General features: G+C 34.7%; 2 protein-coding genes and 1 long non-coding RNA gene across 3 annotated transcripts; all 3 read right to left on the bottom strand.

The window, feature by feature from the left end:
- Positions 1-1359: 1359 nt before the first annotated feature.
- LOC117968360 (olfactory receptor 6N1-like) lies at positions 1360-2777 on the bottom strand. The gene has a single exon (XM_034916059.2). The coding sequence runs from the start codon at positions 2677-2679 to the stop codon at positions 1603-1605; it is 1077 nt and encodes a 358-aa protein (XP_034771950.1). The 5' UTR covers positions 2680-2777; the 3' UTR covers positions 1360-1602.
- A 1327-nt stretch (positions 2778-4104) lies between these two features.
- LOC131737700 (uncharacterized) lies at positions 4105-6703 on the bottom strand. Its single transcript, XR_009329322.1, has 3 exons — positions 6064-6703; positions 5143-5381; positions 4105-4922 (listed from the first exon to the last, which is right to left on the bottom strand). It is a non-coding gene; the product is annotated as an uncharacterized LOC131737700 (long non-coding RNA).
- Positions 6704-10634: 3931 nt separating this feature from the next.
- On the bottom strand, positions 10635-11668 carry LOC117968333 (olfactory receptor 6N1-like). Its single transcript, XM_059028361.1, has one exon. The coding sequence runs from the start codon at positions 11644-11646 to the stop codon at positions 10669-10671; it is 978 nt and encodes a 325-aa protein (XP_058884344.1). The 5' UTR covers positions 11647-11668; the 3' UTR covers positions 10635-10668.
- Positions 11669-18566: the final 6898 nt, after the last annotated feature.

Genomic DNA, 18566 nt, shown 5'->3' with positions numbered 1-18566 from the left:
ATTAGTAGAAGCGTTAGACATAATACTTATGGTAATGCAACGAATAATAACAAAAACAGAACTGTAACTCTGAACTGTACATCCTACTCTTAAACTATGCAGCTTCTCCTTGTTCTTCAAGGATCTGAAACAGCGGGCCCTCATGCTGATTTCTGCTGTCACCTTGTCATTATTTGACACTACAAACACATAGCAGAGAAAATAATTGGATTAGTTTGGAGAGTACTTTTATAAACTGACTATGTGCTTATGCAATTATAATGACACACGAACACTATACATATGCCAACTGAAACAGTTTCAATGCTGAAACTAATTACACTTTTTAAAAAGATAGGTACAATTTAAATAAATAAATAGAATTAAATGTAGTAACTCCCCTTCATAGTCACAGAGGGAGCTATTTCATTTACGTGCTGCATAAGCACCACTGGCTATCTGTTTTGCATTACTTTGAGTAGTGCTGTGTTTGAAGGTTCGTTCGCTAGCCAGGAATTCGAAGGTAGTTTTAGCAGATGTCGTGCTACAGTAAAGTATGTACTGGATACCAAGTGTACAAGACAATGTGAACTTTCTGTATTATAAATGAGATGTACTTTTAAAACATCAAAAGCATAAAAGACAACGCACTTTCTTCAAACAATGTTCAATGGTTTTTTTTTTTTTTTTATTTTTTCTTTTTTTTTATAAAATAAACAATAAGAAATGTAGCCATGCACAATATGATATGGAACGTGCCTTCATTACCTTTATTGCTGCTCTGACTTTTTACACATCATGTAATTTCTGGAAGTGATTTATTTCAAAGTGTTTTAAATTTGATCAGAATATCAGAGATTTCCTTTAACTTGATTGGTCACTATCAGGTCCCTAATCTCTGGTAAAGGGCCTTGAATGTTCTTTCAAACTATGTTTAGTCTCTGTTCCAAATCAACTTGCCAGAAATTATGTAAATACAACATACACTTACTTATATAATTTACCTTTTTTTCTGTTTCATGAAAGAAACTCTCTGTACACACCCTTTGGATGTTTTCTTTCAAAGTAGACAAAACTATGATTCCTCACTGTCATATACATTCAATCTATCTATTTATATTATAGCAAATAAAGTAAAAAAAAATAAATTAAAAAAATAGAATAGTGTTTGCTGTCAGCTGCAGCACAGTAACCACAACTGAGATCTCTGGTTTTATTCCTCATGATAAATGAATACAAATAAAAATGTGGTTCAAAATAACATTGTACACCTGTTCTCAAATAAAACAAAAGAAAACAAAAAAGCCCCACAAGAAACACCTCCTTAAAATGGATTCCATTACTTTTGTTTAATTAAAACAAGAACAGGAAGACTGAATTTAAACACACCGTGGCACAAAAAAAGAAACAACACAAAATGGCAAAAGATTCCAAAAAAACACAAAATAGTCTGATAACACAAATACAACTATCAAGAAATTATACAGTTGTGAGTTTTTTTCAATGAAAAATGAAAATACTATTATTTGCAGTCGTGCATATGCACAAACTGAAGGACTTTTGTTATTTAGTATAAAAGTACACAAACATAATCTTAACAAGAAAGTACATAATACATAATAGTTAGTATTTTGCAGCGTGTGAGCTGTCTAATATTGGTATAATTTGCTTTCTTCTGAGCATATTTATAATCCTTTTCCGTACCTCAGGCAAGTGGAATCCATACAAGAGAGGATTAAGAAGGGGAGGAATTATTAGAAACTCCAATGACAGGATGGCAGCAACAATTTGGGGCATATCCTTTGAGTCTAATCGACTAAGAGCTATTTCACAAAAACCTGTTATTGAATAGTTGATAAATGTTGTTAAATGCGGGAGGCATGTTTGTAGTGCTTTGCTTCTGAATTCCTTGGAGCTTTTTTGACAAACAAGAAGTATTTTTATATAGGAATACAAAATGAAATACAGAGGTGGCAACACCGTACAGGCAGTAACTACAAAACCAACAACATTGTTTAGAGTAGTTGATACACAAGATAGCTTAACAACTGACCAGTTGGAACAATACAGTCTTTCAATTTGGTTTCCACACAAAGGCAGTCTTGAAGAAAACAAAAGAGTAAGGGCCGTGTTACAGAATGGAAATAGCCAGGCACCAGCCAGCAATTTACAAACAACGCTATCTGTCATGATATTTGTATAGTGTAAAGGTTTAGAAATGGCCACATATCTGTCATATGCCATCACTGTTAATATTGAAAATTCAGAAGCCGCATACCCATAGATAACAAATATTTGAATGAAACATCCAGCACGGGGAATCACTTGGGTCTCTGATAGAAGATCAGCCAGAAGTTTAGGATAGAAACCAGCAGTTCCATAAAGGGCGTTAACAGATAAACTACAGAGAAAGATATACATAGGTTCATGAAGGTTTCTTTCCAGAAATATTACTAACACAAGAACTACGTTTACAAAGATTATCAAGAGGTACCCAATAAGGGCAAGTAGAAAATATACATATTTAGTTTTATTCATGTCCCCAAATCCAGTGAGTGTGAAAGTTTCAGTATAAGAGATGTTTTCCATTCCTGTTCTCATGAGATCAGAATGTCCCAGCCAAGGAGTCCTGTTGATAAAAAATACAGGTGGAAATGTCACATCTCTATAACAAACACTAACCAACTTTTGACAATACATGCCATAGTTGTTATGTTGCAATAAAATGTATTACTTCATTGTAATGGGATGGACAGTAAACTACTATTTTAATGACTACTAGAGTGACAAACCTTCATTAAAACACGCTATGATATGAACAGCTTTAAACCTTGAAAGAAACAGTACAGCGAAGAAGAAAAAGTCATATACAGTCTATTGATACATTTGAACTGTTCACTTGTGCTTAATAATGATGTCTTAGTAATGTCTTATGTAATAGGGTGTAATTTACAGATTGTAATGTATTATTTTTCACATGCCAGTACAGTCAAATTAGTTGTCAGAATTACCTTCTAGACAGCATCCCAGTTGTTTTCAACCCTGGGCCTCCCGTAACCAAGTCTGGATTTTTGTTTCAACCAGGAACTACATTTTCTTTTAAACTGGCATTGTTTTCCAGTGCGCAGCAGCCTCTGCAGTGTTGAACAGTGTTTAGATACAGTGATTTCCCTAAAGCTAATGCTGCTTGCTGTGTGTTTTTTCTGTATGTTTATGGCCCACAAATGCAGTTAGTTTTTGCAACATTATATGCTGTACATTAAAAGGTTACATAAACTGAAGTTGGTATATTGTGAAATGTCTTTAAAATCTAGCAATTAATTTGCTACCATAACATAGGACCAAAATAACACATCTGTCTGTGTTTATATTGTATTGTCTGTGGCCTTTGTATCCACCTGCTTAATTTGTGAAATAAGAAACATGTAAAATATAATTTACCTGTCTTCCAACAGCCTTAGTCAGAGCACCCTACAGCAGGTCATACAGATGCAGTGTGTTGTCAAATAGAGCATTGTGCGGCTTTATATCCTTCACTCTGGGAGGTGCTGTGTTCATTTTCTAGGTTTAAAATATCCAGGAGTCAACAGGGATCGAAGCAGTTTGTGTCCAAAGGCCCTGAGCACTCGGCTGACTGGCTGGGGATATCATTAGCTAATTTTGTACCTATTAATACATGTTTCCAGTAAGTTCACATTCAGTCATTGGGCCCTTTTCATTTGATCAAATTAAAGTCAGTGTTAAAGTTACAGAACAATCTGTAATATTTACAAGAAATGCCTTACTTTACCTCTTTTGTATCCCATGCTGTCTGTATACATTATTTCAACCCAATCCCACTTGTTTTTATATTTATTCGTCTATCGTGGGCCCTATTCACAAAACTTTCAGGACTGTTTAAAGGAATGTTTTTCTAAATATTTGATTTGAAGAATGTTTACAAACATTCTCCTAGGTTACATTTCTCAAGTTTTCCTCAGGCTTAGATAACACTTTACATTAAGTGTGTCTAATGACTGTGTATTTACATAGTAGTTACTTAGTAAATACATGTGTACTATTACATAATTTCAATGTTATTATGCATAGCTACAGTGTACTTAATGTGTAAATCTTTATGCATGATAAATATAAGGGCACAGTTGTATCACAAACGATATATCCCTGTGACACAGTGGCTCATGTGCTGATGTCAGGCCAGGAAATAGACAGATGGTTTTGGTGAGTGAAATGTGCTGTTGCGCCGGTTTATTATAAATAAAAAGATTTAAACACAAAACACTTTTGTAAAGCAAAACGGCACAGTGGCCAAAACGAACAAACAGATGCAAAACAAGTACCATGCTGTTTCCACTCCACCATGCGTAGCAATTGTTATGATTTTAATTGCTTTTCTCTTCTCTCCCATTCATTCTCCCTGAACACACAGAACAAAAACTCACCAAACTCCCTACCTCCTTAAAGTGTCCTTCCAGCGATTTGTACAACTAATAAAAATTAACTAGTTAAACTACCCCAAAACAAACTCCAATGTTCTGTTTTACTCAAAAGTTGCTGGAAAGCAGTATAATTTTAAGTTTTAAATCAGCGTTTTGGTAAACAGGAAGCGTGCTTCAGTGGTTGCTATGGAACTCCTCCCGTTGCTATATGATGTGCGCAGGGGAAGGCAAGTGGAACAGAAGCAGCATGGCTACGCAGGGAGCTAGCAAGTGTTTACAAAAAAATGATGCTGAAACCTCGGAGAGTGAGGAGGACGACTTTGTTGAAGGGATTCAGAAGAAACATCATTTAAAACCAAAAATCCTTATCAATACGATCCTGAAGCAAGCGATAATTATAAAAGCGATTATAAATAATTGTAATAGCTGACTTTCAAAAACTATAAACTTTCTCTCCTCAGCTGTATTTGGGGGTTACAAATTTCTTCAGCAGCTTCTGAAGTTCTGCAAAATATGGAGATGAACGTACAATTAGAATGCTGAATTTGCTTTCATATTTATTTCAATATTATAGCATGTTATAACATCACTTGGATGACAATTACATAATAAAATACTGGATGCAGCTACTACAGAAATAACTTTGGACAGGCATTATAAAAACGTGAAAATCAAGCACTGTAATTATGGAGAAAACTGATAAGTAAACAAGATGGTTTCTTACTCTGAATAATCAGATTGGTAGGTGTCAGTGTCAGATAATGGGTCCAGCTTGTTTTCATTTTCCTCAACTTCCTCACTTTGTATCAACATCTCATCTTGTACTGGTTTTAAGGATTGTTCTGCTTCTGATCGTCATCTCGTTCTGGAGATGTTGAGTTTGTGCAAGGTGAGCCAATTTCATCCGTTTGCACAGCTGCATCTTTAAAAGTTTTTTGGGTGTGCTATCATTCACCTGCACAGCTGCAGTAACAATTACAATGGTAGTATTATTTTACATGTAAAGGTGGAATAAGAGCATCTTGATCTCACGGTGTTCTAATTAAAAGTAATGACGTATACATTTGTGATGCCGTTTTTCAGAATTATTCTGCACTTGATGGTAGTCAGCAGATTGCTTGTGAACTGCTAATCATTGTGTCATTGCTGTTCAGTTATACATTCTAACATAACCATTTACTGTAGGGAATGTAAGATTTACTTTACAGCTAGATTACTAGACTTTCTATCCATCCATCTATCTTCAGTCGCAGAAGAAAGTATTGTCATCCTTAAAGTGAAACAATGTTATTCACTAATTTATTTAGTTTAATACACCCAAGTCTCTGTAAGTCGCCTTGGATAAAGGCGTCTGCTAAATAAACAAATAATAATAATAATAATAATAATAATAATAATAATAATAATAATAATAATAATAATACATATTGTTAAACTATACTTATTTAACAGTGATATGTTTTTGAAGTTTATTAAACACTCATTCATCCTAGCAAGTACTATTAAAGATTGCAGGTCAATTATCTGAGTTCAGACAGGGGGTGCCAAAACTTATATCTACAACTCAGGAAGTGCCCTGATTGTGAATTATGATGATATCTTGTTTTTATGGAAATGTTACTACTGTTTTAAATTGTACTCTTACCCACGCCTTTGTAAGGCAATCTCCATTTCGGTGTTTGGACTGCTGTCTGACAGCTTTCTACATCTACACCACACCCTGCTGGAGGAAATGATTCGGATTCACTAGTGTCCTCTACGCTGTCCTTTGCTGCACTGTCATTTATGCTTTCGTGATCTTTATGAGACTCTTGCAAGATCTGTTAAAAAATAAAATAATGTATAACAGGACTAACAATTAATCGCACACATTTGTTTGTAAAACCTGTGGATTTCCATTTACCCTGTAGGGAAGATGTAATGACCTGTACTATTAGTAATCCGATAATCTGATCTTCTGTGTAGTCAGAAAAAAATTACAATAGACACATAGCGACAAACTTCCATTTCACATTTCTGTAATAACAGCCAAGGTAATAAAAGGTAGAAGAAAAAAAATGACAATAAAAACTTTTTTAAAGTGAAATACTTCATATACGATCGATTTCAAAGTGCTCTGCATCCATATGAAGTAGCACATTATTGGGACCCTTACCTCAGCTGTGTTACACTTTCTTATTGCTCTGCGTTTCTTTTTCCTCAGAGGCTGGGGCACATCTGAGCACAGTGTAGACAACTCAGTTGCGCCATGCCAATTTGCACTTTTATGTTTTATGCTATTTTTGTTTCAGTTGGGAATTGAAACAGAGACCTCCTGTTTGGTGAGGTTTCCACATCTGGCAGCAATACCCCTTTTTGGCATTTTCCAAATCTGCCTCCCATACTGTTACAATGATACAAGGCAGCTGTGTTCCCCTTCACTTCCGCCGGCGTCTCCCGAGAGGAGTTTTCTAAACCAGGAAGTGGCTGTTTTTTTTTTCTGATCGAATTAAAATGTAATCGTATCCTGATGTAACTATCACTGACACTTATCTGCTCCCATATTGAATCGTATTTTGTCATATTCTTGTACTTACTAGAACTGAAGTCATTGTATTTTATCTTGCTCCTAATTGTATCGATACTTGTACTGTGATTCTTGAAATGTATTTTTTGTTTATGACTAAGTCGCCCTGGATAAGGGCGTCTGCTAAGAAATAAATAAATAAAAATTACAGAAATCAGCTGAACAGAGCTCAATAAAAAATAACCAATTAAAAGTTTCAGTTACCAATAGTTTTATCATACTCTGGGACCCGCGGGGAACACATGGTGAAAGTAAAAAATATTTAGATTTTCGCTGGATAGACACTTTAATGGAGCCCTGGGCTCTCCTTTTGTAGAATGTGGCTGCTCCCAATTAGCACCAATTATTCTATTAAGGAGCAGTCACATTCTCACATGTTTTTGGCAGGGACAGGAATTAAGCCCATCCCTGCCAACCACCACCAAAACACAAACAAAACACCACAATATCTTGCTCTGATCATTCAGTGTTCTGTTTAGACCACAAGTATATATTTATAATAAATAGCAATACAGTGTGTACGTTTTTTATATTAATCAATTAATTCAGGGAGTATTTTACCCGGCAGATCTTTACTTTCATTGTCAACAGACTATGCTTTGACACGGATGCATTTCGAAACCTGTATATGGACTCTTCACAACCGTCTTTAGAAAGAACCTTGACCTCAGTCTGTTAACTTACATCCTCTGTGTTGTTTCCTACCTTTTCCAGTTTTAAATAAAGGGCTGCGGGCTGTTTGGATAAGTCAAACGCAGGCAGAGCGGAGACTGGCATTTATTGACTAAACTCATTCTCAAGGACTCCAAATCAAAACAACAATAGAAATCTGAAATTATTTCAGGCATTTTAAGGCATAGGTGTAGAAAGATAGGTCAGGTTTTTCAGCAACGGGCCAGCTGAGAATTCGAGTACTGAGTTATGATTTAAATCTGTTCTTAACTCCAACACACACACACACACCTACCTTAACATTAGGGTTGGGGTTAGGACCATAGAAGAATCGCATTTATGGCAATTCATTTTGGTTTTCAACATTTAATATAGTTGGGGAAAAAAAAAACTATTAGCGGCAATCTCACTCACCATCAAAAACTTTCTCTGTATCGGTGGCCATAACAGAGCAGACAGGAGGATAAATTGTAAGCGGTGTGGTACAATGCCATGGTCTCGAGAACAAGCAATGGCTCACAGAGAACGTTTCATGTGTTCAAAAGAATGTCGTAGTTTTACATTGGCCCGTCTTTCTGCACCTATGCCTATTTTAAAGTTGTTATAAAACACATATCACAGGCAGTATTGTTTGAATTACCGACACACAGCTCTATTCTGAACTTCAGCAGCACACCACTGGATTGGAATGTAAGCAAAGACACATTTCAAAACTAGTCCCAGTAAGCATGTTACCAAAAATATATATATACTGTATACTGTATACGTTCTTTTTCAGCACTTTCGTGACCCAGATACACAACAAAAATAAACAAACAAAAAGCCTAGCTCCCCTTGCAGCACTAAACTAATCTTTGCACAGTAACCTTGATCTGTAAAACGGGGCAGCTACTCTGCTTGCCAGATTAAAAAAATACTTTTCACAAACACTGATCAAAAAAAGGTTTTCTCACTACCTTTTCTTTTTCTTTCTACGGTTGCACACACTCCCAACCAGGCTCTTCACTCAGCAGCCCCCAATAGACTGCCTGCCTGCCTTTCTTTTATGATCACCAGCTGGCAAACAATTAAATCAATTTGAAAACAGTTATACACTCCATTGTGGCATTCTGGGGAATGTAGTCCTGAACCCCCAGGACTATATTTTCTTTCTCTTTCTCCCCATCCTGCCACTAATATATATATATATATATATATATATATATACACACACACATACAGAGACAATTTCAGACAATTATGACCATGATTTATTATCAAACAATCATAAATAAACAAAAATAATTAAATTGCGTATAACACATTAGTGATTAAACAGTTTTGTGATAAGTAAAACAAAATGGTTTATTATTGTGTATTATTAGATGTATTAGTAGAAGCGTTAGACATAATACTTATGGTAATGCAACGAATAATAACAAAAACAGAACTGTAACTCTGAACTGTACATCCTACTCTTAAACTATGCAGCTTCTCCTTGTGCTTCAAGGATCTGAAACAGCGGGCCCTCATGCTGATTTCTGCTGTCACCTTGTCATTATTTGACACTACAAACACATAGCAGAGAAAATAATTGGATTAGTTTGGAGAGTACTTTTATAAACTGACTATGTGCTTATGCAATTATAATGACACACGAACACTATACATATGCCAACTGAAACAGTTTCAATGCTGAAACTAATTACACTTTTTAAAAAGATAGGTACAATTTAAATAAATAAATAGAATTAAATGTAGTAACTCCCCTTCATAGTCACAGAGGGAGCTATTTCATTTACGTGCTGCATAAGCACCACTGGCTATCTGTTTTGCATTACTTTGAGTAGTGCTGTGTTTGAAGGTTCGTTCGCTAGCCAGGAATTCGAAGGTAGTTTTAGCGGATGTCGTGCTTCAGTAAAATATGTACTGGATACCAAGTGTACAAGACAATGTGAACTTTCGGTATTATAAATGAGATGTACTTTTAAAACATCAACAGCATAAAAGGCAACACACTTTCTTCAAACAATGTTCAATGTTTTTTTTAAATTTTCTTTTATAAAATAAACAATAAGAAATGTAGCCGTGCACACTATGATGTGGAATGCGCCTTCATTACCTTTATTGCTGCTCTGAAAAATATACTTTTATATGGAAAACAATTTTTATTATTTTTTTTACACATCATACTTTTTACACATAATGTAATTTCTGGAAGTGATTTATTTCAAAGTGTTTTAAATTTGATTAAAATATCAATCAGAGATTTCCTTTGACTTGATTGGTCACTATCAGGTCCCTAATCTCTGGTAAAGGGCCTTGAATGTTCTTTCAAACTATGTTTAGTCTCTGTTCCAAATCAACTTGCCAGAAATTATGTAAATACAACATACACTTACTTATATAATTTACCTTTTTTTCTGTTTCATGAAAGAAACTCTCTGTACACACCCTTTGAATGTTTTCTTTCAAAGTAGACAAAACTATGATTCCTCACTGTCATATACATTCAATCTATCTATTTACATCATAGCAAATAAAGGAAAAAAAATAAATTAAAAAAATACAATAGTGTTTGCTGTCAGCTGCAGCACAGTAACCACAACTGAGATCTCTGGTTTTATTCCTCATGATATATGAATAAAAATAAAAATGTATTATGTAATGTACACCTGATCTCAAATAAAAACCAAGGGAAACAAAAAAGCCCCACAAGAAACACCTCCTTAAAAAGGGATTCCATTACTTTTGTTTAATTAAAACAAGAACAGGAAGACTGAATTTAAACACACCGTGGCACAAAAAAATAAACAACACAAAATGGCAAAAGAGAAGATTGCAAAAAACACAAAATACTCTGATAACACAAATACAAATTTCAATAAATTATACAGTTGTGAGTTTTTTTCAATGAAAAATGAAAGTACTATTATTTGCAGTCGTGCATATGCACAAACTGAAGGACTTTTGTTATTTAGTATAAAAGTACACAAACATAATCTTAACAAGAAAGTACATAATACATAATAGTTAGTATTTTGCAGCGTGTGAGCTGTCTAATATTGGTATAATTTGCTTTCTTCTGAGCATATTTATAATCCTTTTCCGTACCTCAGGCAAGTGGAATCCATACAAGAGAGGATTAAGAAGGGGAGGAATTATTAGAAACTCCAATGACAGGATGGCAGCAACAATTTGGGGCATATCCTTTGAGTCTAATCGACTAAGAGCTATTTCACAAAAACTTGTTATTGAATAGTTGATAAATGTTGTTAAATGCGGGAGACATGTTTGTAGTGCTTTGCTTCTGAATTCCTTGGAGCTTTTCTGACAAACAATAAGAATGTGTACATAGGAAAACAATATAAAAAACAGAGGTGGAAACATTGCACAAATAGTAATTATAAAACCAACAACATTGTTCAGAGTAGTTGGTACACAAGATAGCTTCACTACTGACCAGTTGGAACAATACAGTCTTTCAATTTGGTTTCCACACAAAGGCAGTCTTGAAGAAAACAAAAGAATAAGGGCCATGCTACAGAATGGAAATAGCCAGGCACCAAATAGTAATTTACAAACAACTCTATCTGTCATGATATTTGTATAGTGTAAAGGTTTACAAATGGCCACATATCTGTCATATGCCATCACTGTTAATATTGAAAATACAGAAGCTGCATACCCATAGATAACAAATATTTGAATGAAACATCCAGCATGAGGAATCACTTGGGTCTCTGATAGAAGATCAGCCAGAAGTTTAGGATAGAAACCAGCAGTTCCATAAAGGGCGTTAACAGATAAACTACAGAGAAAGATATACATAGGCTCATGAAGGCTTCTTTCCAGAAATATTACTAACACAAGAACTGTGTTTACAAAGATTATCAAGAGGTACCCAATAAGGGTAAGTAGAAAATATACATATTTAGTTTTACCCATGTCCCCAAATCCAGTGAGTGTGAAAGTTTCAGTGTAAGACATGTTTTCCATTCCTGTTCTCATGAGATCAGAATGTCCCAGCCAAGGAGACCTATTGATAAAAAATACAGCTGGAAATAAATCAGATCTCTATACCACTAACAAACTTTTGAAAATACATGCCATAGTTGTTATGTTGCAATAAAATGTATTACTTAATTGTAATGGGAGTGCTAAATACTGACAGTTGGTTTATTTAAAAAACTATCATATGAGTTTAGTCATTTTTAAACTGTCAGGTGATACAGTTTTGTATTAATGGACAGTAAACTATTATTTTTAATGACTACTAGAGTGACAAACCTTCATTAAAACACGCTATGATATGAACAGCTTTAAACCTTGAATGAAACAGCACAGCGAAGAAGGAAAAAGTTATATACAGTCTATTGATACATTTGAACTGTTCACTTGTGCTTAATAATGATGTCTTAGTAATGTCTTATGTAATAGGGTGTAATTTACAGATTGTAATGTATTATTTTTCACATGCCAGTACAGTCAAATTAGTTGCCAGAATTACCTTCTAGACAGCATGCCAGTGGTTTTCAACCCTGGGCCTCCCGTAAACAACAGTCTGGATTTTTGTTTCAACCAGGAACTGCATTTTGTTTTAAATTGGCATTGTTTTCCAGTGTGCAGCAGCCTCTGCAGTGTTGAACAGTGTTTAGATACAGTGATTTCCCTAATGCTAATGCTGCTTGCGGTGTGTTTTTTCTGTATGTTTATGGCCCACAAATGAGTTTTTGCAAGATAGACATATACTGTACATAAAAAGGTTAAATTAACTGAAGTCGGTATATTTAGAAATGTCTTTAAAATCTAGCAATGAACTTGCTACCATGACATAGGACCAAAATTAACACAGCCACCTGTGGTTATATTGTATTGTTTGTGGCCTTTGTGACTTTTCCTAATTTCAGAAATAACAAAAATATAAAAAAATAATTTACCTGTCTTCCAACAGCCTTAGTCAGAGCACCCTGCAGCAGGTCATACAGATGCAGTGTGTTGTCAAATAGAGCATTGTGCGGCTTTATATCCTTCACTCTGGGAGGTGCTGTGTTCAGTTTCCATGTTTAAAATATCCAGGAGTCAACAGGGTTCAAAGCAGTTTGTGTCCAAAGGCCCTGAGCACTCAGCTGACTTTGGGCCCTATTCATTTCATAAAAGTGCGTTTTTAGTCTTAACGGTGCCAGCTTCCCTGACAATCAAAGGCTGAGCATTCCATAATTTAGGAGCTATATAAGAAAAAGCCCTACCTCACTCTGAGATCACAGCAGCCCCGCATCCTGTGATCTCAGAGTGCGGCCTGGATGTAGTATTTTTGTAAATATTTGATTTGAAGAGTGTTTTCAAACATTCCCTTAAGATATATTTCTCAAGTTTTCCTCAGGATCATGTAACACTTTACATTAAGTGTCAATGACTGTGTATTTACATAGTAGTTACTTAGTAAATACATGTATAGTTACACATATAAATGTTATTATTAGGAGTTTTAATCCTGGCATTTTCTTTTAATCGATTAACCCCCCCCCCCCCCCCCCCCCCGTCTGGGTGATTAATTAGTCCATTAACCATATTAGTTTGCTATAATATGCAATTGTAGTGAAAGACAACTAAAAGTAACACTTGGTATTAATGCTATTTAAATAAAATGCAAGCATTTATTAAGGCCTCCTAACGTTCAACAGGAAATTAATTACTTGTTGAATAGGGCTGTTTTTAGTATAAACTAACAGGTAATCTATTGAGTGCTATTTTATTTTAGTTTAATTTAGTTAGCTGAATATGCCATAATTAAGACTTAGGCTTAGGCTATAGCTGTAAAATGTTTTGTTTATTTTGAGAGTTCTGTGTAGGCGTTTGATTAAAACTGTTATTTTGTTCCTGTGTTTTGGTTTCATTTGTGTTGGTGATTATTAAAAGTGTGCACAAAAGCGCTTAAACTGAGAGTGCTTGTGCATCATTCACTTTATTGTACAGACTGTGTCAAGTATTTTCAGTTGATTCACACATTCGCACCAACAAGACACCAAATAACAGAACAAATGTGTTTTATATGATGAACAACAAATAATACAAAAGTTGTACCAATCCCAATCAAGAAACATCAACTAATAATATTATTATGTATCAAGACATTGTTAAAACCTATGTGGTATTAAGGTCATACTTTCTGTAGTGTTAGTAAAATGAGAGAATACACTGGCATGTATTTATCTATTTAATGACCACAGCAGTTGTTTTTGGGAATTTAAATTTAAATTGCGGTGCATGTGTTTACGATACGGAGCTGTGGTTTCCTGACATTTCCAAAATATATGTTCTAATTACCCTGACAAAGAAAGAATCACGTAGCTGCAAAAATTAGGGAGATAAAATACCATCACATCTATTCTGACCAGGAGCGGTCAAATTGACCACTACATATAAAACATATTATAACAGTGAAATGTTGCGGTATTATTTGTATTTATCAGTCGGAACTTGCCGCCATGTATTGAAGTTTGATTATATCAGTCTGCATTCCATCTGATAGCCCATCAATCAGCCTTGACAGCTCATGGTGCGCAACTGTCTGTCTGTGTGACAGTCTATCACTTGTGTGAGCCACTACTTTTCTCCTCTGATCTATGTTTTAGATGCACTCTGGTTACTATATAAGTCGCTTGTTTTTCTAAGCAATTCATTGTTACCCCAATACACATTGAAAATGGACTGTGGAAGACGCATGACATCAAAGCAGTGTTTGGGATTATTGCAAAGTTTACCAAACAACGATTCTGATGCAGCAGAGACAGACAATGATGAATCTGGCTCTGAAGCAGACAGAAGTCTAGTTTTTTTTATTAATTTTTTCTTTGTACATCATGAGTTGGATCTGGAATGACCAAAACAAAGGTCAGTTATACAAGCTAAAAAAATAATATATTAATTTAAGTCAATGGTAATTAATAGTACAATATTTACTGTGTCCACTCCCTTTGTTTCCTTGAAGAAAAAACTCAAGCATAAATAAATCAAACATGACCAACATGTCGATTTTGTAATAATAGTGTGTCCCGGAATACTGTGATTACATACTGGAGTCAGGAAAACATTGATTGGCTGTGCTAACAGTCACTTCGGGCTCACATTTAGGACCCCCTACTTATCGTCCCATAATTCAAGCACTGTCCCTGATCCCGATTTCACAGAAGCAAATTATATTTATCACACAACAGTTTTACTTTGCAACATGTTACCAAGACTTTAACAAGGGCTTCTGTTAGAGTGTGGAGATCTGCTGATAGATGAGACAGACACAGTGGTTAACATTGAAAAGCCACTCAGGTGTCGAGATTTTATTAAGTTCACAGGCAATTGCAGTAAGTGGGGCCGCCACTAGGGTACCAACAATGGTAGACCTAGTGCGGGAGGATATACACCCAAGTGTACACAAGAATTATACAATAGAAAAAGGCAAAAATGAAACACAGTGGGAAAACAACTAAAAATAAAAGTTGGCCAAACAATAGCTCAACGCTGCTTCTACTAAAAGGGAGGTGGTGCTCTAGGAACCTTCTCCCTGGCGCAATGCATTTCTGTGATTAAAAATCCCCTAAATTAATCCCTATGCGCTAAACACTGGAACCCTGGTATACACACAGTCGTTCCTGTGTTTTTGGCTCACTCACCCTGGTGAAGACACGCAGTCATGAGCTTCAAACTGCTAGAGGAAGAACAAAGGACTTGCTTTTCAGCCCCTTTTTAACCCTTTAAGGACCAGGATCGTGTAAACACGATCATACTGAAGTGTCTTTTCGGGGACTGTGATCGGGTAAACATGATAAAAAAAACACACTTCATTTTATGAACTTACTGGACCACCATCCTTTACCCTACAGGTTGATATATTTTGTTCTTGTTTTTTTAAAGGGCACAGACAATACAGCAGCATGTGGCAAGAATAGGTGTTCTTAGTATTATTTATTTTTTAAATAAACGTTCAGTTCTAAACCATGTGTTCAGTTTGTTTTTTTAACAAAAGGCTCTAAATTCATAAAATCACTTAAGTGAAAGAATGTTTTGAATTTTGCCCATATTTAAATGAAAGAACCAACAACACTTTCAGGTAGTGTTATAGGGTCCTTCCGGTAACAGAATACAATGTTTTTGTACATTTATCTCTTTGAAACCCCACAATCTACTGAAATCATAATTTTTAAAAATGTAAGTTTTTGAAAAATACCTGATTTTTTTATTTTATTTTACTTATTGGAGTGGAAAATCAGTAAAAGTACTTTTTATAGCTCCTATATTGTATAATATTCTATAGAGCGTCCTAAACGAAAAAATACAATTTTCAATTCTACGACTAAAATAGATGTTTTGATGAATTTCAAAGATAGAAAGGCAAAGTCAGCTAAATATGTGTACAAAAAATGTCTTGTAGTTTGCCCAAACATTAATATTTTTCAACAAGACTTTCAGGAAGTGTTCTACGGTCCCTCAGATTATAGAATAACATGTACATGTGTTTTATACATGTATCTCTTTGAAAACACTAAGGGAAATACAGAATAAATAAAATAAAAAACAACTATATATAGTGCTGAAAAAAACGTTTTTATGGTTTCTGAAGTACTTTATAATGTTCCCCAGAGTGTTGTGAAAAGCGGACACCAATTCCAATATAAAAAATAAAAATAAATTGTGAATTCTTATAGGAAGAGTCAAATACAGCCAAAAAATGCGTGGCAGCCCTGCCATATCCAATAAAAACTTTATTTCCAAATTATACAAATCTTATTTACAAACCCAACAAAACACATTATGTACCTGTGCAGGGCCGCTGGCCTGCCACAATAACATAAACCACTTTTTATTTCTCTTTATTTTTTATTTACTATTGGAAGGAACAATAAAACATTTTTTTTAATAAATAAATGAAAAAGGTCAGTCATGTCCTCACCATTTTTTGCTTTAATTTACTGAATGTACAATCATTTCAAATATACCCATCCCAACCGATCCCTTTTATATATTTTATATTGTACTCTAATACATAAACAACATTAAAAATGAAGCCTTAGTTATGATGTCATTTTACATACTGATAACGTGTTACAACATAATACCATTATTGATTATTTATTTCACTATCATTTATCAAATTAAAAACATATCTTAAAAGCAGATAATCAGTCACGAAAGCCAATTCATTTTCTATTAATCAATTGATTTTTCTCATCATTTACTGAATTGTCTGTGTTTCGGTTTGTTGTTGTTGAAAGATGCTGTCTGAGCTCCAGTCTGACTCTAGGCCTGGTAACTCCTCACCTTCATGCATATGATACAATGTTGTACTCTGCAGGTTCTTGTATATCTTTGGTCATCAAGGAACTGAACAGAGATTTGTTGCCATTCTACAGTTCACTCAAGCTTATTTAATATAACAACTTAAAGCAAGCAGCACTGGAACATGTAACAGAGTACAAATACCTGGGCATATGGTTGGAAACTGCTTTTACTTTCAGAACACATATTTCTTCTGTTAAATAAAAAATCAAGGCTAAATTGGGTTTCTTGTATCAGTACTTGCACACTTAAGTTGTACCTTCTTTCCATTGCTGTCTTCCAGAATGAAATCCCTACGGTCACGGGCACATTCTTCTGGGGCTTTTGTGTGTAGGCATTTTTGTACATTTTGCCACAACTGTGTTTTAAATCCTCTGTATCTTAACTGTAATACAGATTGAAATCCCGCTAACAAGCATCCATCCTGATTGTAATCTTGTTTTAAATCTCGCAAGCAGTCTCCAATAGAAATGTAGGAGTGTGTTGTCATTCAGTAGTTGAGGCGGGTTTAAAGTACTGAGAACGAATCAATGATAGATGCAAGTCAGGTAGGCGGGACATGTCCAGCAGGACTGGGAAATGTATTTATTATTATTTTTGTAGTAGGTTTTATTTTTTAATGGGAATAGGGTAAAGTCAACGTGAATTGATTAACCATTTCCACAGATTTTCCGGTGTTTTCCAGTGTTTATTGGCTGTCCACCGATTTCATTTTTTTTGTATCGGGGATGTTTTATCGGTTAAAACCGAAAATCAGAAGCCCTAATCACAATACAATTAATTTTACTCTTACCTGAGCACCCTACCAAACCCATCATTGTGATTTGTATGGACTGCTACATTGGCCTTCTTTGACTGCTTGGCATCTTAAACCCTGTTAAATGTTTGTTTATATTACAATAACTGGTAAAGTGCCAGCCTATCTCTGGAATGTACTTACTTTTTCTACTTCAAACTATTAGCACTTTTGGTTTTTACTTTTGGTAGCACTTGTTTGAATTTTCAGCTCAGATAGTTGGAATGTTTTACAGAGGGATTTGAAATGGACCAATCTGGTTTCTGTTAACCTTTTTAAACAGATCCTTGCAATTGTTAAATCTGCAGCGAAAGGTCTGGATTGTATTGTTTTATTTTACTTATTTTAGTGCTGTGTTGTGATTTAGTGTATGTATTGTTTTATTCTGTTACATCAGTATTGTTTTTAATTATTTTGCATGATGGATGTTAATTATATGGTGTCTTTGCTGCAGTTTGAGCCTTCTTGGCCAGGTCACCATGGTAAATAACAAATTGTTCTCTACTGTTTTTTTTTTTTTTTTTTACCTGGTAAAATAAAGGAATTACATTGAAAGAATTAGAGGCTATTTATTGAGGAATGGTCTTGTATACCCTCAGAAATATTTCAAAAGCTTGCAGACTCAATGCAGTTGCTCTACAACCAGTTGACAAAATGCTTTTTTGTTCATGAGAAAACACACATATTTTGTAGAAATAAAGTTTTATTGAACAAGATTGATTTTTTTTACACTGGCCCCTTAAATAAAGAAGGTATGTTCCTAAGAAAAACAACTTAAAATATACAATATGTTTTTATTTCT

This window comes from Acipenser ruthenus, chromosome 8 (assembly GCF_902713425.1).
Source record: "Acipenser ruthenus chromosome 8, fAciRut3.2 maternal haplotype, whole genome shotgun sequence".
Lineage (NCBI taxonomy): Eukaryota > Metazoa > Chordata > Actinopteri > Acipenseriformes > Acipenseridae > Acipenser > Acipenser ruthenus.
The sequence above is the reverse complement of the archived record's forward strand: the minus strand, read 5'-3'. Positions and strand labels throughout refer to the sequence as shown.